The sequence below is a fragment of the Saccopteryx bilineata genome, chromosome 1, assembly GCF_036850765.1.
Source record: "Saccopteryx bilineata isolate mSacBil1 chromosome 1, mSacBil1_pri_phased_curated, whole genome shotgun sequence".
Classification (NCBI taxonomy): Eukaryota; Metazoa; Chordata; class Mammalia; order Chiroptera; family Emballonuridae; genus Saccopteryx; species Saccopteryx bilineata.
Genome location: NC_089490.1, coordinates 347,004,237 through 347,030,145, shown reverse-complemented (window position 1 = coordinate 347,030,145; position 25,909 = coordinate 347,004,237). Strand labels below are relative to the sequence as shown.

Here is a 25,909-nt window from a genome sequence, read left to right as displayed (position 1 = left end):
ATGCTCTGATTATATATAGTGAAATAATATATATGATGAAATAATATAGTCATTAAAATAATGTTTACTGCCTGACCAGGTGGTGGCGCAGTGGATAAAGTGTCGGACTGGGATGCCGAGGACCCAGGTTCGAGACCCCGAGGTTGCCAGCTTGAGCGCAGTCTCATCTGGTTTGAGCAAAAGCTCACCAGCTTAGACCTAAGGTCGCTGGCTCGAGCAAGGGGTTACTCGGTCTGCTGAAGGCCCATGGTCAAGGCACATATGAGAAAGCAATCAATGAACAACTAAGGTGTCGCAATGAGCAACGAAAAACTAATGATTGATGCTTCTCATCTCTCTGTTCCTGTCTGTCCTGTCTATCCCTCTGACTCTGTAAAAAAAAAAAAAATGTTTACTAAAAGTCTGAATTACCATAAATAATACTTGTTTATAATGTCTGATAAAAATAAGAGTATTCAAATACTTATAAAACTTTGGAAAAGATTAAATATATATTTTTGAAAAAATGAATAAAAACCCTCAAGATAGTTTGACCGATGTGGCGCAGTGGATAGAGCTTTGACCTGGAATGCTGAGGACGCTGGTTTAAAACCCTGGCTTGCCCAGTCATGGCATATATGAGAAGCAACTACTATGAGTTGATGCTTCTCGCTCTTCCCCACCTTCTCTCTCCCGCTCTGTAAAAAACAAAACAAAACAAAAAAACATCCAAATCAAAACAAAAAACCCTCAAGATGTTAAAAAAAAAAAAAAAAAAAAAAAAAAAAAAGGATTGCCTGAACAGTGGTGGTGCAGTGGACGACAGAGTATCAACCTGAGACACTGAGGAACTAGGTTCGAAACCCTGAGGTCGCCAGCTTGAGCACAGGCTCATCTGGCTCAAGTGAAGGCTCACTAGCTTGAGCGCAGGGTTGCCAGCTTGAATATGGGATCATAGACATGATCCCACGGTCACTGGCTTCAACCCAACGGTCTTTGGCTTGAACAAAGGGTCACTGGCTCAGCTGGAGCACCTCTTCCATTCATCAAAGCATGTATGAGAAGCAATCAATGAAAAACTAAAGTGACACAACTACAAGGTGTTACTTCTCACTTCTCTCCCTTCCTATTTGTTTCTCTCTGTCACCAAAAAAAGAAAGGATAAAAATTGCATACAAAATTATCCTAACACTGTCAAAGATTTACATACATAATATAAGGTCTACCGGAAAGTTCTGTCCGTTTTTGGGATAAAACAAAATACAAATTTTTCTTACCATCAATAAACTTTATTAAATAATATAATTGCCACTATTATTAATAATTTCTTGCCAGTGTGAGGGCAATTTGTATATCCCATTTTTGAAAAATGTTTTATCTTTTGATGCGAAAAACTGAATCAGTGCTTGTTTGATATCTTCTTCATTTTTGAATTTTTTGCCCTTCAAAAAATTTTGTAAGGACAAAAACAAGTGATAGTCAGAGGGTGCTAAGTCCGGGGAATATGGTGGATGTGACAGACATGCTTCTGTAGCATTTCTTCCTTGTTGAAATTCGTAAAAATTACAGTGGCGTAAATGAACTTTATCAGTAGCCATGGGTACACTATCGTTTCACACGTAAGACTAACGTGAATCAACTTTGTTTTAGTTAATTTGCTACGTCAGTATGTATACATTAAATGATTATAAAAATAGAGAGGCACACATGCGCCAAATAAATATGTGCTTACATGTCGAAACTTGTTGTGATAGAAACAAACAGAACTTTCCGGTAGACCTGATATACTGTATTCCTTTGAAAAAGATAAAGGAGACACATATAAATATACTGCTCATAAAAATTAGGGGTATTTCAAAATGAATATAAAGTGATTAAAAAAAGAAGCATTTGATTTTTTTTTTAATAGGGACAGTCAGAGGGATAGATAGGGACAGACAGACAGGAATGGAGAGAAATGAGAAGCATCAATTATCAGTTTTTCGTTACGACACCATAGTTGTTCATTGATTGCTTTCTCATATGTGCCATGACCGCGGGCCTTCAGCAGACTGAGTAACCCCCTGCTCGAGCCAGTGACCTTGGGTCCATGCTAGTGAGCTTTTTTTTTTGCTCAAACCAGATGAGCCCGCGCTCAAGCTGGCAACCCCGGGGTCTCGAACCTGGGTCCTTCCGCATCACAGTCCGATGCTCTATCCACTGCGCCACCGCCTAGTCAGGCTGATTTGTTTTAATTAAACAAGAACATCAGAAAAGCAAATGACAAGTCAAAGAAAGTTGTTTGATTATGCAAATGAGGTGCAAAACCAACTTTTATTTCATTGGTGAAAATGTACTATACAAAAGTACTGGAGTATCTGCATGTTCCCCGATCCCTTAAATTTTGTGAGCAGTGCATTAACAATAGTTATTTCTTGGTTATAGGATTATAGGTGAGTTTTTGCTTTCAAAAATAATTTTCAAGTTTCTATAAAAATGTAATTCTTTTACAATTAGAAAAAAGAAATTAACTAGGTGATTCAATTTAAATATACTGAAATGTTTACAGAGGTTTTCTTGAGGTTATAAAATTATGTATTTTTCCTCCTCTTCCTATTTTGCTCCATTAAGAAACTCTAAAAAACAAACAAACAAGATGCATTCCTCATGCTATCCATACCAAAGAAGAGGTCAAAGATGCAAAAGCTACTCTTTTACTGAGGAAGTAAAAACTGCTTATGACATAGTTTAATGATTTATGTTGTAGCAGTTACAAATGGATTTTATAGGCTAAGAATAGCTGATCAAAACTGCTGCCCATATTACATTATTTTGAACATGGGCTGATTATATTCTACCTGAAAAAGTAGTATCTCAAATTAAGGCTAATAGCTGATATCAATCCAGTCAACTTTCCATAGTAGGGAGCACAGAAAAGACATTAAGAACTTAGAGTCTAGAGTCAAAAAACTTAGGATGGAGTCCTAGTTTTGTTTTTTATTAGCGTGGGTGATCTTATATGTTACTCAACTTTACTTAATCTCAGTTTTTTTCATCTGAAAAATGAAGATATTAATGTCCCTAATTCACAGAGTTGTTGTAATGGTTAAATTTGACAGTGTGTTCATATAGAGCTTTTAGCATATTGGTCTATAACAAACAGCAAACAGACTATAATATCTGTTCTATAAGAAATAGCAAACAAAAAATTAAAAAATAATGGCCTTGGCCAGTTGGTTCAGTGGTAGAGCATTAGTCTGTCGTGTAGATGTCCTGGTTTGATTCTCGGTCAGGGGACACAGAAGAAGTGACCATCTGCTTCTCTACCCCTCCTTCCCCTCCCTTCTCTCTCTCTTCACTTCCTGCAGCCATGGCTTGATTAATTTGAGTGAGATGACCCTGGGCGCTGAGGATGGCGCTGTAGCCTCTGCCTCATGCACTAAAAAAATGGCTCCATTGCTGAGTAAGAGAGCAACAACTCCAGATGGGCAGAGCATCGCCCCCTACTGGGCTTGCCAGGTAGATCTTGGTCATGGTGCATGTGGGAGTCTGTCTGCCTTCCATCCTCTCACTAAAATAAAAAATAATTAATAATAATAATAATAATAAATAATAACCATAAGCATTAGTGTTGTTTGATCTTAGAGAAGTTCCTAGTTTAAGTAAAAATATAATTTTAAGTATACTCCAAATCCCTGGTGTAATCAGAGAGGCAAAAGTCAAAATCACCTGACGTACCTTTTCCTGTGGGGTTTTCTTTGTGTATATTTGGAAAACAAGGTTGGAATTCCACCAGTGTTCTATCATTGGGCCACCAAACTGTACTGGAAACACAAATCTCTGCTGAAATTTCACCACTGTAAGGAGAATCAGACACATAAACACATATCACACCACCCAACTAGAGACATCATCAATCCATGCTTTGACAACACCCACCTCCCATTCAAATCTAACTAAAATCTCTTTCAGGAATCTAGTCAGTTTAAGTTCACAAAAGCATTATTGCTGTAGGACTGAAAGAGCAGAGACAAAGAGAAAACCCTGGGTTTAGTGCAGGGAAGAAAAGCAGTGCTTTATTGCTTTGCTTTGCTATGAGAAATGAAGGACAAGCACATGAGCACAGGGTGTGTAGAGAAACATACTACTATGACCTACTATTTTTAAAAGACAAGTTAGTAGGTAGTGTAACAAAAGAAGGGGGCTGGCTGGAGGTGGGACAATAAGGTAAATGAAGAGAAAAAAAGAACTGAATCAAAAATGATTATAATGCAAATGAGTTCATCTTCTGACAAAGACTGTAATACTCCAATTGTGACACTCAGACAAGGTTCCAATACTGATGTTAGTTAACAGTGGTAGGTCTATTTCTTGGATGGAAAGAAGGGAATTTCTGCTAACTATCAAGTGTAAAGGGGATAATTTTTGTGTGTGTGTGATACAGACAGAGAGAGGAACAGACAGACAAGTAAGGAGAGAGATGAGAAGCATCAATTCTTCAATGTGGCACCTTAGTTGTTCACTGATTGCTTTCTCATATGCATTCTCATATATGCCTTGATTGGGGGCTCCAGCAGATGGAGTGACCCCTTGCTCAAGCCAGTGACCTTGGGCTCAAGCTGGTGGGCCTTGCTCAAACCAGATGAGCCTGTGCTCAAGCTGGCAACCTCAGGGTTTTGTACCTGGGTCCTCCACGTCCCAGTCCAACACTCAATCCACTGCCCCACCACCTGGTCAGGCTAAAGGGGATAATCCGAAAGTAGTATTTGAAACTGTGCTCATTGCTATGGGGCTTTAATAGGTTATAAAAAAGGAAGAATCCTTTGATATGAGTAATTTCTGTTCCTTACTAATACTACCTCAGTCACAATTTATCACATGTAAAATGATCTTCTAGTTCATTCACTTCTAGATCTTTAAAATGGATCTGAAGAGCCCTCACAAAAGACCAAATGCATTCCAACTGCCCATTTTGACTTAAAAGATCTATTCATCTTTGTCATCTTAATTTTTTAAAAATCTTTTTTTATCTAAGTGAGAGGAGAGGACATAGGGACAGACTCCTGTATGCACCCTGACCAGGATCCACCTGGCAACCCCCATCTGGGGCGGATGCCTGAATCAACTGAGCTATATTTTCAGTGCATGAGACTGATACTTGGACCAACAGAGCCACTGGCTGCGAGAAGGGAAGAGAGAGATAAAGAGAAGTAGATGGTCGCTTCTCCTGTGTGCCCTGACTAGGGATCAAACCTGGGACATCCACAGGCCTGCTGACACTCTATCCACTGAGTGAACTGGCCAAGTCTGCCAACTAAATTCTTGACTGTTTTATTTCTGTTGGTCATCAAAGACAGAATGTGGGACTTGCTATGTGTGTATGGATCCACACACAAGAGGCCCACATCCACTAGACCAGTTTACCTGCTTATTCTACTAAGAGAAGGGAAGTACAACAATACCTACACCTCCTCCACTGGTGTGCTGAGAGGATCAACTGAGGTAATAGATGATAAAGCACTTTGGGCTCTATAAAATCCTTTATACACAAACAGGACTTAATTTCATTCTGGTGCCATGCAGATTTCCCTTCACCACCTAGGTATGTTTTTATACTACATAACCGTATTTCTCACATAATTCTGTTTCTTAATCTCATTTTTTAAACACTAAAAGTGAGTTAAGGCAATAATGAAAGAAGAAATTATGTGGCCCAGGCCAGTTGGCTCAGTGGTAGTGCGTCAGCCTGGCCTGTGGATGTTCTGTATTTAATTCCTGGTCAGGGCACACAGGAGAAGTGACCATCTGCTTCCCACCTCTCCCCCACCCCTCTCTCGTCCCGTCCTGCAGCCATGGTTCCATTGGTTTGAGCACATTGGCCTGGGCGCTGAGGATGGCTCTGTGACTCTTCCGCCTCAGGTGCTAAAAACAGCTTGGCTGTGAGCATCGGCCCCCAGATGGGGTTGCAGGGTGGAACCCGGTTGGGGTGCATGCAAGAATTTGTCTATCTCCCCTCCTCTCACTTGGAAAAAGAAGAAAAATTAAAAAGAAGAAATTAATGTAAATAAATTGCTAACAATGTCCCAGAGAATTTTTTTTTTTTATAGGAAGGGATCCTGAAAATACCCAGTCCAATGTATACTATAATTATTGTTGTTGAGAGGTGCACAGATGAAAAGTAATTTTGTCCACAGTCACACAATAAATGTGTAGTATAATCAGCACTAGAACTGTCTTATAATTTCTGGTTTGATGCTCATTCCACACTTTCCATATGGATGTCCTTTGAAGAACACAAGCAAAACTCAGTTTCTGTGGCCAACAATAATACATGCCAAGCAATACAAATTAAAAGCACGTGACTTAGAAAAAAAAATCTAGGTTCAAATTTTAGTTCTATGATAAACTAGCTATATTATCTTAGACAAGTTCATTAATTGATTTATACCAGTTTCCTTTTCCCTTATCTGTGTGTGTGTGTATATTCCAATTTAATGATTAGATGATTAATACATGTAAAACACTGAGCAGTTTTTGGCACATAATTTAATCCCAAATAAATATGAGCTACTGTTCATTACATACTATTTTAGAGTTTAAAATTTTTTAATTCACGATCTGATTGGACTGTCCATTAATCCTTTATTACATAAAGGCAGTCTTTGCTTTGCAAGTACTATGTTAACTGAAACTTGTGCACATCAGAACCATGTCCTTGCTGTATCTCAGTTTTACAGATGGGGAAACAGAAGTTTGAAGAAACTCATCCAATGTTACACAGGTAGATGAAGGCAGAACGGGAAGCCTTGAGAAAAAAAGCCAACATTTTTCTTTGCATATGGGGTTTGATAAAAAACCAGTTTAACCACATTAAAGCTCCTAAACATAGTTACTTCAGCTAACAGGATCAAATATACATTCTCAAATACAGTACCTAAACAAGCCCTCAGAGCAGCTTCCAATTTAAACAGTCAGGAAGTAAACATATGAAAGTTGTTGTTTTTTTTTAAGTGAGAAGAGGGGAGATAGAAAGACTCCCACATGTGCCCCAACCGGAATCTACCTGCCAACCCCTATCTGGGGCTGATGCTTGAATCAACAGAGCTATCCTTAGTGCCTGAGGCTGACACTTGGACGAACCGAACTACCCTCAACCCCCTGGGGCTGACACTTGAACCAACTGAGCCACTGGCTGCGAGAGAAGGAGAGAAGGGAGAGTGGGAGGGAAGAGAAGCAGATGGTAGCTTCTCATGTGTGCCCTGACTGGGGATCTAACCCAGGACATCCATATGCAGGGCTGATGCTCTAATCCACTGAGCCAGCTGTCCAGGGCCACGCAAAATTTTAAATGCCTTAATTCTTTCTTAAGGAGATGAAGAAAGTGAAACAACGTATTCTAGTAAAGAATATATTAAATTACTTTAGTTGCTATGCTTAAGAGTAATTGAATCTTTAACATTTGTGATATATCACATTAAGTGAAATAATGCATGTACAAGATTATTTACTGAAGCACGGTTTTTTAACAGCAAAATATTGATAAATATTAAATACTGATCAATAGAGGGTGTTTAAGTTATGGCATATCCATATAATGGAGTATAATATAGTCAACGAAGGACTAAGAAAGTACTTTATGACCCGATATGAAAAAATTCCTATAACATTAAAGCAAAGGTGCAAAACAGTGTATATGGTATACTAATACTTAGATAAAAATAGGGGGGAGGGCAAAAAGAATAAACATATTTGTTTCTAGATGTATAAAATACCTTAGCAAGGATATAAATGAAACTTACAACATTGTTTGCCTACAAAAATGGGACTCTGAAATTTTGAACCACATGAATAAATGATATTTAGTTCAAAAACCAAATAAACAAATAAAACAAAATAAAAAAATGTAAATCTGATGTTACTATGCCATATAGGAGAGTTATATAAATGTATAGGAGAGTTAAGACCATGTATTTTACTTCTCAAATTACCTCCTAGGAAAGAAACTCAACACTAATGAACTTTCATGAATCAAATTGCAGAACCAGGGCAAACATATACTCAAAATCTGTTAGAAAAGCAGCTAAAGTTTGAATAGCAGGGACATAAATGTTTATTATATTACCATTTACTTTTCTGTAGTATTAGAAATATTTGAAACAAAATAAAAGACAACACCAAAAACACAAAAGAAAAAAAAGTTAAAATTAAGACTGTATCAAAATTAAAAACTTTTGTGCTGTATGTGATATTATTTAGAAAGTGAAAAGACAACACATAGAATGGGGAAAAATAAGGGTCTTCCATCCAGAATACATAAAGAACTCCTATAACCCAATAAAAATTTTTAAATGAGCAAAGGATTCGAAGAGACATTTGTCTGAAGAAGATATGCAAATGGACAACAAGGATATGAAAAGATGCTCAACATCATTAGTCATCAGGGAAAAGCAAATCAAAGTCACAATGAGATACCACTTTATAACAAGTAGGATGGCTAGAATAAAAAAAAAAGTTGGGAAAGAGAAGAGAATTAGAATCTTCATACACTTATTGTGTAAGTGTAAAATGTGAAGCACCTGTTGAAGAGTCTCGCAGTTCTTAAAACACAGTTTACCGTATAACTACTGTTAGGTATATACCCAAAGGAAAGGAAAGCATGTCAATACAAAAATGTGTACACAAAGGTTTTTAGTAGCATTATCCATAATAACCAAAAAGTAGACACAACCCAAATGCCCATCAGCTAATGGATAAATGAAATGTAATGGAATATTTTATTTTACTTTTTGTGGCAGAGACAGAGTCAGAGAGAGGGACAGATAGGAAGGGAGAGAGATGAGAAACATCAATTCCTCATTGCAGCTCCTTAGTTGTTCATTGATTGATTTCTCATATGTGCCTTGACCGGGGGCTACAGCAGACCGAGTAACCCCTTGCTCGAGCCAGCGACCCTGGGCCCAAGCTGGTGAGCCTTGCTCAAACCAGACAAGCCCATGCTCAAACTGGCGACCTCGGGGTCTCGAACCTGGGTCCTCAACATCCCAGTCTGATGCTCTATCTACTGCGCCACCGCCTGGTCAGGATCACAATGGAATATTAAACAGCCATAAAAAGGAACAAAGTACTACTATATACCCCAACGTGGATGAAACTTGAAAATATTAGAAGTCAAAGAAGCCAGTCACAAAAATTGTATATAATTCAATTTATATGAAATGTCCAAAAAGAAAAAAAATTATAGAGACAGAAAGTAGATTAGGAGTTGCTTGGTACTGGGGCTGAAAGAGGGCAGTAAGGCATGAATGCTAATGAGAATGAAAAGTTCTCAAGTGAAATTGTGGGATGGCTCCACAACCCTATGAACATATTAAAAACGTGGAATAGTATACTTACAACGGGTGAACTGTATGGTACGTGAATTATATCTTGAGAAAGTTGTTTTTTTAAAAGAGAATAAAAAAAATGGCAATAGCTGAAATAACAGGATCTAAGCATCAAGTTCTGAGTTGTCCTTAGCTGTGTTCCTGACTTGTTGCCGTGCGTCACCACAGTCACAGCAACTCTGGGCTTCTTTCCTCACTTATAAGAGAAAGGAATTAGAAAAGCTTCACTTCAGAATTCTTTCTAACTCTAAGATTCTATGATACTATAAGAGTCAAATTAGTAACTAGGGATTCCAAAATTCTTCCACAGCTAAAATGTCTAAGGAGCAGAAAACCAGTCTCTTACTTCCATCTGTAATTTTACTGGAGGCGAGTCGAACAACTTCAGTTATCAAAGATGTCTTTCCCAATCCATGTTTGGAAAAGCCCACAGGAAAGTGATATTCCAGAAAGAAGGTGCTAAAAAAAAAAATCAAAACAACAAAAAAAAGAGATTAAAAAACAAACCAAATAATAAATCTATTTTTATTTCATAAGTCCCACGTATCTTTCAGGGTCCTGTTGTCAGGCCTTCACCAATCCTGCCAGGCAGTACAGGCTCCCTTCCTTGTGTTCCCACAGCACTTTTCATAAAAAACTTCTATTCTGGACCTGGAAGCCCTATATTACAGATAGCATTTAAACATCTCTCTCTCTCCTACTGAATGTAAGGTATAAACTCTGTGAAGACAGAGTTTCGATCTTACACACACTTGGCATAGTGCTTGGGACTTGGTGGGGGATTCAATACATTTCTGTTGATTGAGTAGTGCCTATGAAAGAACTTCACAAACTGTAAATTGTTATGCAATTATTTAATTATTATTATCAGTCACTTCCCACTAATGTCAAATTTAGTTTTCCTGCCTGGCCAGGTGGTGGCACAGTGGATAGAGTGTCTCTCTCTCTGTCAAAATAAAAATAAAATAAAATAAAATTTTAGTTTTCCCATGTTAGAGACATACCGCTTTTTTGTTGTCAGTTTAGGCAGTCTTCCAGGAAAGCTTTTTTTGCCAGGGGTCATCTGTGGATTATCAGGAGGAACTCCCATTGTTTCAATGATGATTCTGACCGAATGTACTCTACCCAGAAGGGCCAGTCTATCTACACTTAGTGTCATCACTAGGGCATCTTCTGGAGTTTCTGATACTATCTGTTGTTCAACCAAATTTCTGAAAGGAATTCACACAGTGAGTAGACAGAGGCCCAATAGTAAATGATCTAGTTTGCTTGGACAAGAAAAGAAAAGAGGAAGGGCAGCAAACATCTTAATTCACAAGTTATCAAGTATTGGGAAAAGGCTTTATTCAGAATTCTGGACCTAATCCACAATGAAAGAAATCTCAAAAAAAAAAAAAAAAAAAGTAAAAACATTCTTCTAATCTATAGGCTTATCTCTATACAAGTACAGAAACTGATGTCACAAAATTAGTTTTTCTACAAGTTTTCAACAAAGACTTGACTTTAGTTAACCACTACTTTAATATAACGACTACTGTCACTTTTTTTGTATTCCTTTTCATTTGCTTTCCTTATGTATATTTTCTACATATGTATAAAAACAGCACACTTTATAATGCAGAATTCTGTTTTCTCCCTGAACCATGTCATCGTATTCGTCTTTTCATGTTATTACATTTTTAAGGAATACAGTACTTAATGAGTTAAAGTAACTAACTTAACCAGTCTGATACTACTGGACAAACACAGGCCACTTCACTTTAGGAGATCTTGAGAAAATAATCTTCCTTTGTTATTGCCTTTAAACAAGCATTCACAGAGAGGCTCACCTGTTTTTCTTGTCCGCTGCTCTCTTCCTCAGCTTGTGATCATTTGACTCCAGAACCTGAGATCTGGCAAGAGCTTTGGACTGGTTCATTTTCTTAAAAGGGACAGTATCATCATCTTCACTGAAGAAATCACTAATGCTGCTATCAGATTTCTATGGGGGGAAGAAACGAAAAGAGAAGTACTAAAAGACAAGTGTTTTGAGGATAGTAGTAATAAAAACATGTCTCTACAAGTAATCAAATTCTTCTTTGTACATATATAATTCCTAAAGCAATACCTAACACCAGGCAGATAATCCCATGTATCTCCTGGTTATATAAAAATATAGTTGACCTCTGAACAACGTGGGAGTTAAGGGCATTGATCCTCCTGCATAATCAAAAATTTGCCTCCCCTATACCCCAACTACAGTTAGCCCTTAGCATCCATAGTTATTGCTGCGAGAGTCCATAACCTTAAGGGCAGGCAATTCCTACACCTTTTCTTTACTGCTGGCTTCCAGGGATACTAGGGAGACCTTGAAGTCATACTTCTTGTGCACAGGAAGACAATGGCTAAACATGTTGCACATCACAAGCACACAGCTGTCTTCACTGTCCATGCTAACTCAGTATGTCCTCAGGAACTGCATGTTGCCATGGCACTTCACAATGTACTGGTGGTAGTTGGAGAGGTTGCTATGCATGTCAGCAGTGTCCTCACTGGATACTTCTTTGATGACCAGAATCTGATCATAGGAGATAAGGAAGTAATCATCACTGTCCTTCACTTTCACTGGGGGGACTTTGGGTAAGAAACACCAAGTAATCCTGATTATCAATGACAAATCGATCATGGAGGTTACTGAAGACCTGGGGACAACAATCCTGGATATTGAAATGACTAGGAAGATTTTCTCTATGAAAAAGCTAATTCTTGACTTTGACCTTGGAATTGTCCTTAAAAGTCATCTGGCAGCAGCATCACAGGTGGAGGCACGTCGCTGAGCTCACTGATCTAGTGGGCTCTGCCCCACAGGAACATACTCTGCAGCAGGTCAGCCTCCTGGAACACCTTCAACTCTGCAGCATGAGATGCTTCGTTTTTGAGGTGAAGCCAAAACCTGGGCCTGAGGCTGCTGTAGTCGCTGGTACAGTAGCAAGTGGGGCCAAGAAGGATGCCATGGTCTCCCACGTATCTAACCCTACAAACTTTTTTTCCCCATCTTTTCCAAGAGAGAGTAGGGGAGCTAAAGAGACACTCCCACATGTGCCATGACTGGGATCCACCCAGCAACCCCATCTGTGGCCGATACTCTGCCCATCTGGGGCCATGCTTGCAAATGAACTATTTTAAGAACCTGAGGTGGAGGCTCCATGGGGCCATCCTCAGCACCCAGGGCCAATGTGCTTGACCCAATCAAGCCATGGCTGTGGGAGGGGAAGAGAGAGTGAAAGAAGGGGGAATGGAAGGGTAGAGAAACAGATGGTTGCTTCTTATGTGTGCCCTGACTAGGAATTGAACTCGGGAAATCTACACAGTGGGCCAACGCTCTACCACTGAGCCAACTGGCCATGTTCAACAAAGCTTTTTGCTCTTAGCCTTTTCTTTATTAAATGGTAGTTTTTAAAAATGCTTACTGCCAACACAATGAAAATCTAGTTAGGTCCACAGCCTGAAGGAAATTATAATAAACACAGTCTGATCAGGTGGCAGTGCAATGAATAGATCGTTGGTCTAAGATGCTGAGGACCCAGGTTTGAAACCCTGAGGTCACTGGCTTGAGCGCGAACTCATTCAGCTTGAGCATGTGATAATAGTCATGAACCCATGGTCACTGGCTAGAGCCCAAAGGTTGTTGGTTTAAAGCCCAAGGTCACTGGAATGAGCCCAAAGTTGCTGGCTTAAACAAGGTGTCATAGGCTCAGCTGAAGCTCCCCAGTCAAGGTACAAATGAGAAAGCAATCGATGAACAACTAAGGTGCCATAACCATGAGTTGATGCTTCTCATCTCTCTCCCTTCCTGTCTGTCTGTCCCTGTCTGTCTCCCTCTCCCCTCTGGCAAAAAAAAATAAAAAAGAAAAAAAGAAATTATAATAAACATAATCTAGGTTGTTCAAAAGTTAAGGATTTCAGGAACCAAAACAAGGCATTACAATAATACTCAATTTTTAAGCTGTGGAGGTTATTCAATATTAAGAGCATCAAAAACTGACTCCAGGGAAGGACATGAGCATTCTAGGTCTCCCATTACTTACTTTTCACTCCTTTTCCAGTCAACAAACATTTTCTAAGATTATTTTGGTTAAATAGTATGGAGGATTACCAGTGTCATTCATAAAATTTATTCATTTATTCACTAGGTATCCACTGAGTACTCAGTATCTATCAGGCCTTTGTTGTAGTGAAATAAAAAGATAATGAAGACATACTCTGGCTAAAACAGAGGTATGTGCAGGATACTGTGGGCCTTCAGGCAAAAAAATCTGCTTGGGGGAGTCTGAGACGGTTTCTTTACACAGGTGATGAGTTGATAAAGAACGAAGATAAGTTTACCAGATGTACCAGAGTATTTCAACATTCAAAGAACATATAGAGATAGAAAAAGAGCTAGAATGTCTGAGGAGAGTTGCAATAATCAGCATGACAGGAGTCTTCAGTGGATACAGAGCCAAGTGGGAGATGAGGTGAGGGAGGTAAGTCAATGTCAGATTCTAATGCCATGCTCCAACTGATGAGATAGATGGTGTAGTTTAAGTGGGAAAAACACAAGCTTTATGCCAGACAGACTAGGGTAAGAATTCTAGTTCTGCCACTTAATTACTACTAATTATTATCTCTAAGCTTTTATTTCACAATAAGTAAAAAAGATAACATTATCTCATGGGGTTAGAAAGAGAATTAAATGAAATAACATTTAAAATATAAGGTACAATATTGAATAAATAACAGGTAACATAAATTCCCTGACACAGAGACAATGTATAATAAATATACGCTCTCTTGCCTTTTTATCCTACAGGTAACACAGTATCAAAGATGAATTTTAGGGCAGGAAGTCATGAAATGTGAACAACTCATAATGTCTTTTCAATCCATTTCCTCCTTTCCGCTCCCTTGCTGCCACCGTCATTCAGGCTCTGCCTCTCTCACACCTGAAGTAGCCCAATGGCTTCCTATCTGCTTATGGTTATTCTCCCCCTTCATCACTGCCAAATTAACATTCCTAAAACACTACTGTGATCCTGTCACCTCATCACCTGACATTCAACAGGCTTTCATAGACTGGATGCAATGTTCTAGCCTGCCTTATAGATGACTTGTTTTCCACAGAAATTCTCATCTACTCAAATTAGATACCTTGCAATGCACAAACTGCTATTCTAGATAGCTCATTCTTTCTATTTCCATTTCATATCCTTTATCTTTCTAAACACCATTTTCCAAGTCTCAGCAAAACTCCTAATTCCTGATAATATCATGTAAAAGTTCTACCTGCATGCTCTGAATTCTGGTAGCTCTTACTGTCTTACTACTGAGTTGGTATGAACTACCTCTCATTTCCGTTATCTTTTCTGAACCAGTAAAAAGAAAGCAATGTTCATAAATATAAATGCTTACTTGTAAAAACAGGGACTGAACTTAATGTGTAGGCCCTAGGACCATGATGGCAAACCTTTTTATAAAAAGGTGGGCGGTAGGGGAGCAACCAAACAGCGCAGTGATTGGCCTGTCATGAAAGCTGGAACACCCACTAGTGGGTAGGAGGGACCATGCTGACCAGAACTGCAAAAGTGGGTGGTTTTTATAAAAAGATTCGCCATCACAGCCCTAGGAGATACTAAGCCAATGAACAGAACATATGGCTTGATAATCAGAAAGAACTCTGAAAATGCTAGAACTCCGTAAAAAGAGAATGCTTTGTCTTAAGGGTAAGTAGAGGTATTTGTCCTGTGAGCAGAGGTGTTTCTGAAATAGTTTGAAAAGATACCAGTCAAGGGTGATTCTGAGGGTATATCTGCATTAGAAGAGCCATAAGGGAGCCATATACTATATCTTCATTAAAACTATAGGCTTTGGCCCTGGCTGCTTGGCTCAGTGATACAGTGTTGGCCCAGTGTGTCAGGGCACACAGGAGACCATCTGCTTCTCCACCTCACTCTCTGCCCCTTCTCTCTCTTTCTCCCTTCCCCTCCTGCAGCCATGGCGCAACTAGTTCAAGTGCATCAGCCCTGGGCGCTGAGGATGGCTCCGTGGAGCCTCCACCTCAGGTGCTAAAAATAGCTCGGTTGTGAGCATTGCCCCAGATGGGCAGAGCATGGCCCCAGACAGGGGTTACCGGGTGGATCCCAGTTAGGGTCCATACGGGAGTCTGTCTCTCTAGCTCCCCTCTTCTCACTTGGAAAAGAAGAAGAAAAAAAACAAACCATAGGCTTTGGACTCAAGTAAACTAGAATTTTAATCCTGGCCCTAACACTTACTTACTGTGTCCTTGGATAACATACTGGGTCTTACTAGGCCTGTCTCATCTGTAGAATGAGGAAAATATTTTTCTTTTCAGGTTGCTGTTATAATTAAGTATAATATGTAAAATAGACAGCTTTCTATCTGGCAAGTGGTAACATGCTGGCATCTACTAGTATTAGTAATACTCTTGTTATCTAATTCCAAAAGCTGCAGATTCAGTGACTTACAGGTGCTGTGTAAAATAAGTTCTCCAGGAGACTCTGGTCATACTGAGGGTCATTCGGCTCACTGCTGCAATACACATCACTTCCAGGAGCTGGAGAATCTGGAGGAGAGCCTAGCCCATCCCAGTAATGACCCTGGGATAATTCAGCACTGCAGAGAAAGAAAAACAAAGCAGAAGAACTTTGAGATGCCAACAACTAGCATTCAAAAAATACACTACTGACACTGATTTGATTGAAGCAGGGAGAGAGAAGCATCAGTTTGTTGCTCCACTTAGTTGTACACTGATTGCTTCTTGTATGTGCCTTGTCCTGGGATTGGACCGGTGACCTCAGGCTCATACTGAGCAACCCCTTGCTCAAGCCAGTGACCTCAGGAATCTGTTGACAACCTGTGCTCAAGCCCATGGACTTGGGTTTCGAACCAGCGACCTCAGCATTCCAGGTCAATGCTCTATCCACTGGGCCACCACTGGCCAGGTGCTTTTACTCATTTATTTAACAAACATTTTATCGCTTCTCGGCCTTTTGGCTAAGATCAAGGTGTATTTAACAAACATTTTATTGGGCACCTATTACGTGCCAGGCATGGTGTTAGGTCCTAAATGATACAAAGATGGCTAAGCTAATTTGCTCTAGTCTTGTGTGGCTTACGGTCTAGCAGGGAGGAAAAAAAAGGGAAATTATTAACTGTAATTCAACAAGTTAAATGTTATATGTTGCTTTTGTGAATGGCTAATTCATAAATGTTTTCTTCCACTAAGCAAAAATATGTATATTTAGGGTTAATTATGGTGAAACAAGTTTTTTTGTAGGGTATAAAAATGAGTAAAACAGACATTCTACTTACAGAGTTTGTACACTATTAAGGAAGATAAGCACACAAGTATGTGTACATTTTATTCGTTTTTCCCATGGTAACTAACTTTTTTTTTTTTTTTTTTTACAGAGACAGAGACAGGGACAGACAGACAGGAATGGAGAGGGATGAGAAGCATCGATCATTAGTTTTTCATTGCGCGTTGCAACACCTTAGTTGTTCATCGACTGCTTTCTCATATGTGCCTTGACCACGGGCCTTCAGCAGACAGAGTAACCCCTTGTTGGACTCAGTGACCTTGGGTTCAAGCTGGTGGGCTTTTTGCTCAAAGCAGATGAGCCCGCGCTCAAGCTGGCGACCTCGGGGTCTCGAACCTGGGTCCTCTGCATCCCAGTCCGATGCTCCATCCACGGCACCACCGCCTGGTCAGGTGTGGTAACTAATATTTAATGAACATCTATTAATGAACCTCCTGAGTTCTTAATAAACATGTTACTCATAATGACAGCATATTTATTAAATATTACATGTGCCAGATACTGTGCTAAGCATTTCATTATTCTTTCAACTTTGCTTCCCTTTCAAGGTAGCTGCCTACTTTCTTCTCCCTTCTTTGATTTCTCATGAATATAGCACACAGTAAATACCTTCAAATTAGATCATATTCTTATATTTCTTGAGCATAATAGATGTTCAGTAAATGTTCCTTTCCTTAATCTGTAGCAGGGGTTCTCCATTAGCACTCTTGACGTGTTCGGTCCAACAATTCTTTGTCATTGGGAGGTATTTGTGCACTTTGGATCCTTGAACTCAACTAATTAGATGCCAGTAGAACTATGCCAGCTTTGACAACCTAAAATGTCTCCAGACATTACCAAATGTCCCGTGGGAAGCAGGGGAGAACTATCCCAGTTGAGAACCATTTATCTATAGTAATCTCTATCTCAAAGGTCAGAATAACTTCCTAACTACCAAAAACTAAATAACAACTTCTCGATCTACATGGCTTCTCTGCAGTGTGTGTGCACTGCTCCTTTTTGAAGCTTTACCTCTTGGTAACTATACAGCTCTCATTCGCCACCTATCGCTCCCCCCCAACACACTCAGTTGCTTGCTGTTTATTACCTCCTTGCATACTGTTAAAGTTACCAAGATCTTCACTGCTCAGTACACAGTCCTCCACCTTGTTTTATCCCCAAATTAGTCTTTGAATTTATACTACAGTCTATGACACATTAAAAGGGCATGCCAATTCCCTCTATGCAATATTTGGGACATACTTATACCAGAAACTGGGAGTGGTCAGAGATACTTCGCACAGGCTAGAGGCCTGGGTTTCCTGTGCAGCTAGGTGGGCAGGAGATATGAAAAAAAGGGGTGGGGTGGGGTGATGCTGGAAAATGTCTGTGTTCTTTGGCTATAAGACAAGCACACTCTCAGCACTTTCCTGTTTTTTCTTCTTAAATGTTTTTTAATGTTTATTTTGTTGATTTTAGAGAGAGAGGAAGGGAGGGAGAAGAAAGAAACAATGATCTGCTCCTGCATGTGCCGACTGAGTATTAAAGCAGCAACCTCTGCGCTTTGGGACAATGATCTAACCCAGTGGTTCTCAAACTTTTTGAAGTCAGGGTGCATTTAAAATCCTACAAATAATTGTAGGCACATTATATACAAATTTCTGAGAAATATGTTATAATAATTAAGTCAAATATTAAAAAATATATATAAAGTCCAAGTGTGCTTTTATGGTAATTAAATAAATATGACAAAATTAAATTTATTCTGACATTAAAAAACGTTTTTATGTTATAATTTTTTGAGTTATGCTTTTTAGAATTCACAAAAAAGAGGGGTTAAAAAATAAAAAAATGACAAAATGTTATCTTTTTATATATATATAGATACATTCTTAGTAAGATTTAGTAAATTCGGCAGGTCCTGGCGCAAATGTGTTAATTTTTTTCATTCTTGTGTTTATGAGAAACATAAATATAATGATGTGTTAATAATAAATATAATAATGATGTGTTAACAAAAAAAGCAGTATTTCCATAATGAAATGGTATAATAGAGTATATATACTTATTTTCATATCTGGATACATGCTGCAAATCAGTGCAGCTAGTAATTCCAGGTCCTGAGTGGAAATGGGGCGGAAGAAAATACAGGGTTGGGAGGGCCCTGTAATTGCTGCTGGCAAGAACAAAGCATGCCCAAAAACCATATCTTGCTTTACTTATAGGGAAAAGTAAGGCCGTTAGCAAATCTATGGTCTCTGATCACGTTTCCAAGGCAACCCAAGAATTTTACCAAGTGCAGAAAACCCCTACCATACATATCATCTTAACTTTACACCAAAGGATAGAAGAAACTTGCCTCCAGTCTTTCCAGGGAACATGGGGGGTAGTGTAAACAATCCAGCACCACAGCTTAACAGCCTTTTGCAACCTAATTAGGCAAGTGAGGTGGGGGTTGGGCAGACTGTCAGCTTACAGCTAATTCCCCACACCTCTGTCCCCCAAAAATCTAAACTCCAAAAACCCTGTTGGTTTTTTGGTCCCAACAGGCACATATTTCTCTGGAATACCACAGGGCGCACACTTTGAGAACCACTGATAACCAATTGAGCTATCCAGCCAGGGCAAATGTTTTTTAATCAAAGAATATGTGTATCTATTTTAAAAGTAAAATAGGATTACATGACATAATAAAAAATAGTAGTGGCTTGCCTCCTCACTTCCAACTCACTAAAATATTTCTCCGGTATTTAGCTGTATATTGCTAAGTAACACATGTGTATCGCTATTTTCTGATTTTTCACTTTCTAAATGATTTATGGACTTCCTACTACGAAAACTGAAAATCCACTCTCTTATACCACTACTCTAGAACACAGATTTCCCCTTCATCCACCTTCTCAATTTAGTTATATTACACTATTTAAAAGTTCATCTTCTGGGTTAACATTATGTCAGAGCCAAGTATAATTTTGTACACTTTCTTAAGCAGCTTCTAGTTTTTCCCTGTTTTAATAACTGCCTTGATTTTCATCTACTTAGTTTTCTATATGCCTATTACTATTTCATTATTGAACTCTCCAAGAGAACTGAAAATTTCCTCTCAATTTGGTTAAACACTGGAGGAATGTATCTCCCTCTCCACTCTCCCCTCCTCACTAGGTATACAAATACTCCCAGTGAAGCCCTGTCTAGCAGCCAAGTGTTTATCTTCTAAAAATGACACAGATCTTAAACCTCCTTTTCTCTTTCCTCTGTGTTATATTCTCTATTTCTTGGACTCCATGTCTTATGCTTTCTTGTATATTCTCTTTGTGGCAGAAAGTATCTCTGTGCTTTCCCGAGGAATAGTGTAAGAGAGGTCAACTTTTGAGATCCCGGATGCACAAACATTTTTATTTTACTCTTACATTTGACTGATAGTTTGAGAATGAAATTTGAGGTTGAAAATTCAGAATTTTCAGAATTTTGAAAGCATTTCTCCATTGTCTTCCATGGAGCTGGTAAAAAGGCTTTATTTCGTTTGTTTCCAGCTTTATTGAGATATAATTGACAAATAAAATTATAAAATATTGAAAAAGTACAATGCGATGATTTGATATGCATACACATTGTGAAAGAATTCTCCCCATTGAATTAATTAAAACATCAATCACCTCACATTTTTGATTTTTGGGTGAGGGGCAAGAACATTTATGTTTTACTCTCTTAGCAAATTTCAATTATACAACACAGTGTTATCAATTAGTCTCTATGTTATACATTAGATCCTCAAAACTTATTCAACTTATAACTAAAAGTTTGTACCCTTTTATCAATTTCTTCCTATTTCTCCTGCCTCCCGGAAAACATTTTTAAAATCTGTTTCCATGAATTTGACTTTATTTTTAATTCCATTGTAAGTGATACCATGTGGTGTTTGTCTTTCTCTGTCAGGCTTATTTCACTTAGCATAATGCCCTGCAGGTTCATCCATGTTGTCACAAATGGCAGGATTTCTTTCTTTTTTTTAAAGGCTGAATAGTATTTCATTATATGTGTATTTACATAGACACACACCCCATTTTTTAATCCATTCATCTACTGATGGCCACTTATGTTGCTTGCATACCTTGGCTATTGTAAATAATGTTGCAATGAACACAGAGGTTCAGCTATATCTTTGAGATCATTTAATTTCCTTTGGATATATACCCAGAAGTGGGATTGCTGGATTATATGGTAGTGTTATTTTTAATGTTTTGAGAGATCTTCATACTGTTTTTCATAGTGGCTATATCAGTTTCCATTCCCATCAACACTGTACAGGGTTCTCTGTTCTCCAAATCCTCACCAGCACTTATCTACTATCTTTTTGATAATAGATACCCTAATGGGTATAAGGTGATATCTCATTGCAGTTTTTTTTTTAAATTTTATTTATTCATTTTTTTTTAGAGAGGAGAGAGAGAGGGAGAGAGAGAAACAGAGAGAGAGAAGGGGGGAGGAACTGGAAGCATCAACTCCCATATGTGCCTTGACCAGGCAAGCCCAGGGTTTTGAACTGGCAACCTCAGCATTTCCAGGTCCACGCTTTATCCACTGCGCCACCACAGGTCAGGCCTCATTGTAGTTTTGATTTGTATTTCCCTGAGGATTATTGATGTTGAGCCACCTTTTCATGCACGCTACTGGCAATTTGAATATCTTCATTGGAAAAATGTCTATTTAGGTCCTTTGCCCATTTTTGAGTAAGCTATTTGGTTTTTTACTACTGAGTTGTATGAGTTCCTCGTATATTTTTGAGATTAACCCTGAATCAGATATGTGGTTTGCAAATATTTTCTATTATCTCAAAGACTGCTTTTGCATTTTGTTGGTTTTCTTTACTGTGCAGAAGCTAAAGTTTCATGCAGTCTCACTTGTTTATTTTTATTTTTGTTTTTGTTTTTCTTTTTTTTTTTATTAAATTTAATGCAGTGACATTGATAAATCAGGGTACATATGTTGAGAGAAAATATCTCTAGATTATTTTGACATTTGATTGTGCTGTATACCCCTCCCCCAAAGTTAAATTGTCTTCTGTCATCTTCTATCTGGTTTTCTTTGTGCCCCTCCCCTCCCCTAACCCCTCTCTCCTTCTTCACCCCCTCCCCCTTCCCCCAACCTCCCGCCCCTGTTGCCATCACATTCTTGTTCATGTCTCTGAGTCTCATTTTTATGTCCCTTCTATGTATGGATTCATCTTAGTTTTCTTTTTTTTTTTCTGATTTACTTATTTCACTCCGTATAATGTTGTCAAGGTCCATCCATGTTATTGTAAATGATCCGATGTCATCATTTCTTATGGCTGAGTAGTATTCCATAGTATATATGTACCAAAGCTTTTTAATCCACTCGTCCTCTGACAGACACTTAGGCTGTTTCCAGATCTTCGCTATTGTGAACAATGCTGCCAGAAACATGCGGGTGCATTTCTCCTTTTCGAGCCGTTCTATGGTGTCCTTGGGGTATATACCTAAAAGTGGGATAGCTGGGTCAAAAGGCAGTTCGATTTTCAGATTTTTGAGGAATCTCCATACTGTTTTCCACAGTGGCTGCACCAGTCTGCATTCCCACCAGCAGTGCAGGAGGGTTCCCTTTTCTCCACATCCTCGCCAGCACTTATTCTGTGTTGTTTTGTTGATAAGCGCCATTCTGACTGGTGTGAGGTGATATCTCATTGTGGTTTTAATTTGCATTTCTCTAACGATTAGTGATGTTGAGCATTTTTTCATATGCCTATTGGCCATCTGTATGTCCTCTTTAGAGAAGTGTCTATTCATCTCTTTTGCCCATTTTTGGATTGGGTTGTTTGTCTTCCTGGTGTTGAGTTTTACAAGTTCTTTATAAATTTTGGTTATTAACCCCTTATCAGACGTATTGTCAAATATATTCTCCCATTGTGTAGTTTGTCTTTTTATTCTGTTCTTGTTGTCTTTAGCTGTGCAAAAGCTTTTTAGTTTGATATAGTCCCATTTGTTTATCCTGTCTTTTATTTCACTTCCCCGTGGAGATAAATCAGCAAATATATTGCTCTGAGAGATGTCGGAGAGCTTACTGCCTATGTTTTCTTCTAAGATGCTTATGGTTTCACGGCCTACATTTAAGACTTTTATCCATTTTGAGTTTATTTTTGTGAGTGGTGTAAGCTGGTGATCTAGTTTCATTTTTTTGCAGGTAGCTGTCCAATTTTCCCAACACCATTTGTTAAAGAGGCTGTCTTTACTCCATTGTATTTCCTTACCTCCTTTGTCAAATATCAGTTGTCCATAGAACTGTGGGTTTATTTCTGGGTTCTCTGTTCTGTTCCATTGATCTATATGCCTGTTCTTATGCCAGTACCAGGCTGTTTTGAGTACAACGGCCTTGTAGTATAACTTGATATCAGGAAGTGTGATACCTCCCACTTTATTCTTCTTTTTTAAGATTGCTGAGGCTATTCGTGTCCTCTTTTGGTTCCATATAAATTTTTGGAATATGTGTTCTATATCTTTGAAGTATGTCATTGGTATTTTAATTGTTATTGCATTAAATTTATAGATTGCTTTGGGTAATATAGACATTTTAATGATGTTTATTCTTCCTAACCATGAGCACGGTATATGCTTCCACTTGTTTGTATCTTCCTTGATTTCTTTTATCAATGCTTTGTAATTTTCCAAGTACAAGTCTTTAGTCTCCTTGGTTAAGTTTACTCCTAGGTACTTTATTTTTTTGGTTGTAATTGTGAAGGGGATTGTTTCCTTAATTTCTCTTTCTGACTGTTCATTGTTGGTGTATAAAAATGCCTCTGATTTCTGAGTATTGATTTTATATCCTGCCACTTTGCTGAATTTATTTATCAGGTCCAGTAGTTTTTTGACTGAGACTTTAGGGTTTTCTATATACAATATCATATCATCTGCAAATAATGATAGTTTTACTTCTTCTTTTCCAACTTGAATGCCTTTTATTTCTTCTTCTTGTCTGATTGCTGTGGCTAGGACTTCCAGGACTATGTTAAATAAGAGTGGTGAAAGGGGGCACCCCTGCCTTGTTCCTGATCTTAAGGGGATTGCTTTTAATTTTTGCCCATTGAGTATGATGTTGGCTGTGGGTTTCTCATAGATGGCTTTTATCATGTTGAGGTATGTTCCCTGTATTCCCACTTTGCTGAGAGTTTTGATCATGAATGGGTGCTGGATTTTATCAAATGCTTTTTCTGCATCTATTGAAATTATCATATGGTTTTTCTCCTTCTTTTTGTTTATGTGATGAATCACATTGATTGATTTACGAATATTGTACCAGCCTTGCCTCCCCAGAATAAATCCCACTTGATCATGGTGTATGATTTTTTCCATATATTGTTGGATCCGGTTTGCTAATATTTTGTTGAAGATTTTAGCATCTATATTTATCAGAGATATTGGCCTATAATTTTCTTTCTTTGTGTTGTCTTTGCCTGGTTTTGGAATCAGAATTATGCTCGCCTCATAAAAGGAGCTTGGAAGTCTTCCTTCCCCTTGAATTTTTTGAAATAGTTTGAGAAGGATAGGAGTTAGTTCTTCTTTGAATATTTGGTAGAATTCCGTTGTGAATCATCGGGCCCCGGACTTTTCTTTGTTGGGAGTTTTTTGATAACTGTTTCGATCTCATTTGGTGTAATCGGTCTGTTTAGGTTTTCTGATTCTTCCAGATTGATTTTTGGAAGATTGTATGTTTCAAGGAATTTGTCCATTTCATCTAGGTTGTCTAGTTTTTTGGCATACAGTTCTTCATAGTATTTTCTTACAATATTTTGTATTTCTGTTGTGTCAGTTGTTATTTCTCCTCTCTCATTTCTAATTTTATTTATTTGAGTCCTCTCTCTCTTTTTCTTGGTGAGTCTACTTAAAGGTTCATCAATCTTGTTTACCTTTTCAAAGAACCAGCTCCTAGTTTCATTGGTCCTCTGTATTGTTTCTTTAGCCTCTATGTCATTTATTTCTGCTCTGATCTTTATTATTTCCTTCCTTCTACTACATTTGGGCTTTACTTGCTGTTCTTTTTCTAATTCTTTTAGATGCAGGGTTAAGTTGTTTATTTGAACTTTTTCTAGCTTCTGAAAGTGTGCCTGTAGTGCTATGAACTTCCCTCTCAGCACTGCTTTCGCTGTGTCCCATAAATTTTGAGTTATTGTATGCTCATTGTCATTCGTTTCTAGGAATTTTTTTATTTCTTCTTTGATCTCATTCTTAATCCATTCATTATTTAGCACCCTGCTATTTAGTTTCCATGTGTTTGAGAATTTCTGAGCTTTTCTGCTGTGATTCATTTCTAGTTTCATGCCGTTGTGATCGGAGAAGGTGCTTGATATGATTTCAGTCTTCTTAAATTTGTTGAGAGCACTTTTGTGCCCTAACATGTGGTCTATCCTAGAGAATGTACCATGAGTGCTTGAAAAGAATGTATATTCTGCTGCTTTAGGGTGAAAGGATCTGAAGATATCTATTAAATCGAGTTGTTCTATTGTTTCCAATAAGTCTGCTGTTTCTTTGTTAATTTTCTTTCTTGAGGATCTATCTAGTGATGTTAGTGGGGTATTGAAATCCCCTACTATTATAGTATTGCTGTTGATCTCGCCCTTTAAATCCATCAAAGTCTGTTTTATATATTTGGGTGCTCCTATATTAGGTGCATAGATATTTATAATAGTTATATCTTCCTGTTGGATTACTCCCTTTATCATTATGTAGTGGCCTTCTTTATCTCTTACTATATCCTTTGTTTTAAAGTCCAATTTGTCTGATATAAGTATTGCTACCCCAGCTTTTTTTTCATTTCTGTTTGCATGAAATGTTTTTTTCCATCCTTTGACCTTCAATCTATGTGTATCTTTTGTTCTAAGGTGTGTCTCTTGTAGACAGCATATGTATGGGTCCTGTTTTCTTATCCACGCAGCTACCCTATGTCTTTTGATTGGATCATTTAATCCATTTACATTTAAGGTTATTATTGATATGTAGTTGTTTATTGCCATTTTCTTCTTTAAAGGTGTATTCCTTTTTTTGCTATATTCTTTTCCAACTTTGATCTGTTTACAACAGGCCCCTTAACATTTCCTGCAGCATTGGTTTGGTTGTAATGAATTCCTTGAGTTGTTTTTTGTCTGAGAAGCTTTTTATTTCTCCTTCGATTTTAAACGATAGCCTTGCTGGATAAAGTAGTCTTGGTTGTAGGTTCTTGTTC

At 38.2% G+C, this 25,909-nt stretch overlaps 1 protein-coding gene and 1 pseudogene across 5 annotated transcripts in view; both read right to left on the bottom strand.

Annotated features, from left to right (window-relative positions):
- Positions 1-25,909, bottom strand: part of C2CD3 (C2 domain containing 3 centriole elongation regulator) — a 158,026-nt gene that overhangs the window by 89,730 nt on the left and 42,387 nt on the right. For all 5 annotated transcript variants that reach the window (XM_066250210.1, XM_066250213.1, XM_066250217.1 and 2 more), the window contains 5 exons: positions 15,845-15,992; positions 11,171-11,322; positions 10,346-10,552; positions 9,688-9,800; positions 3,697-3,815 (listed from right to left, as the gene is read on the bottom strand). In XM_066250210.1, coding sequence (XP_066106307.1) covers positions 3,697-3,815; positions 9,688-9,800; positions 10,346-10,552; positions 11,171-11,322; positions 15,845-15,992 — 739 coding nt within the window. The remainder of the gene's footprint in view (positions 1-3,696; positions 3,816-9,687; positions 9,801-10,345; positions 10,553-11,170; positions 11,323-15,844; positions 15,993-25,909) is intronic.
- Positions 11,590-12,334, bottom strand: LOC136322460 (phosphatidylinositol 5-phosphate 4-kinase type-2 gamma-like; annotated as a pseudogene).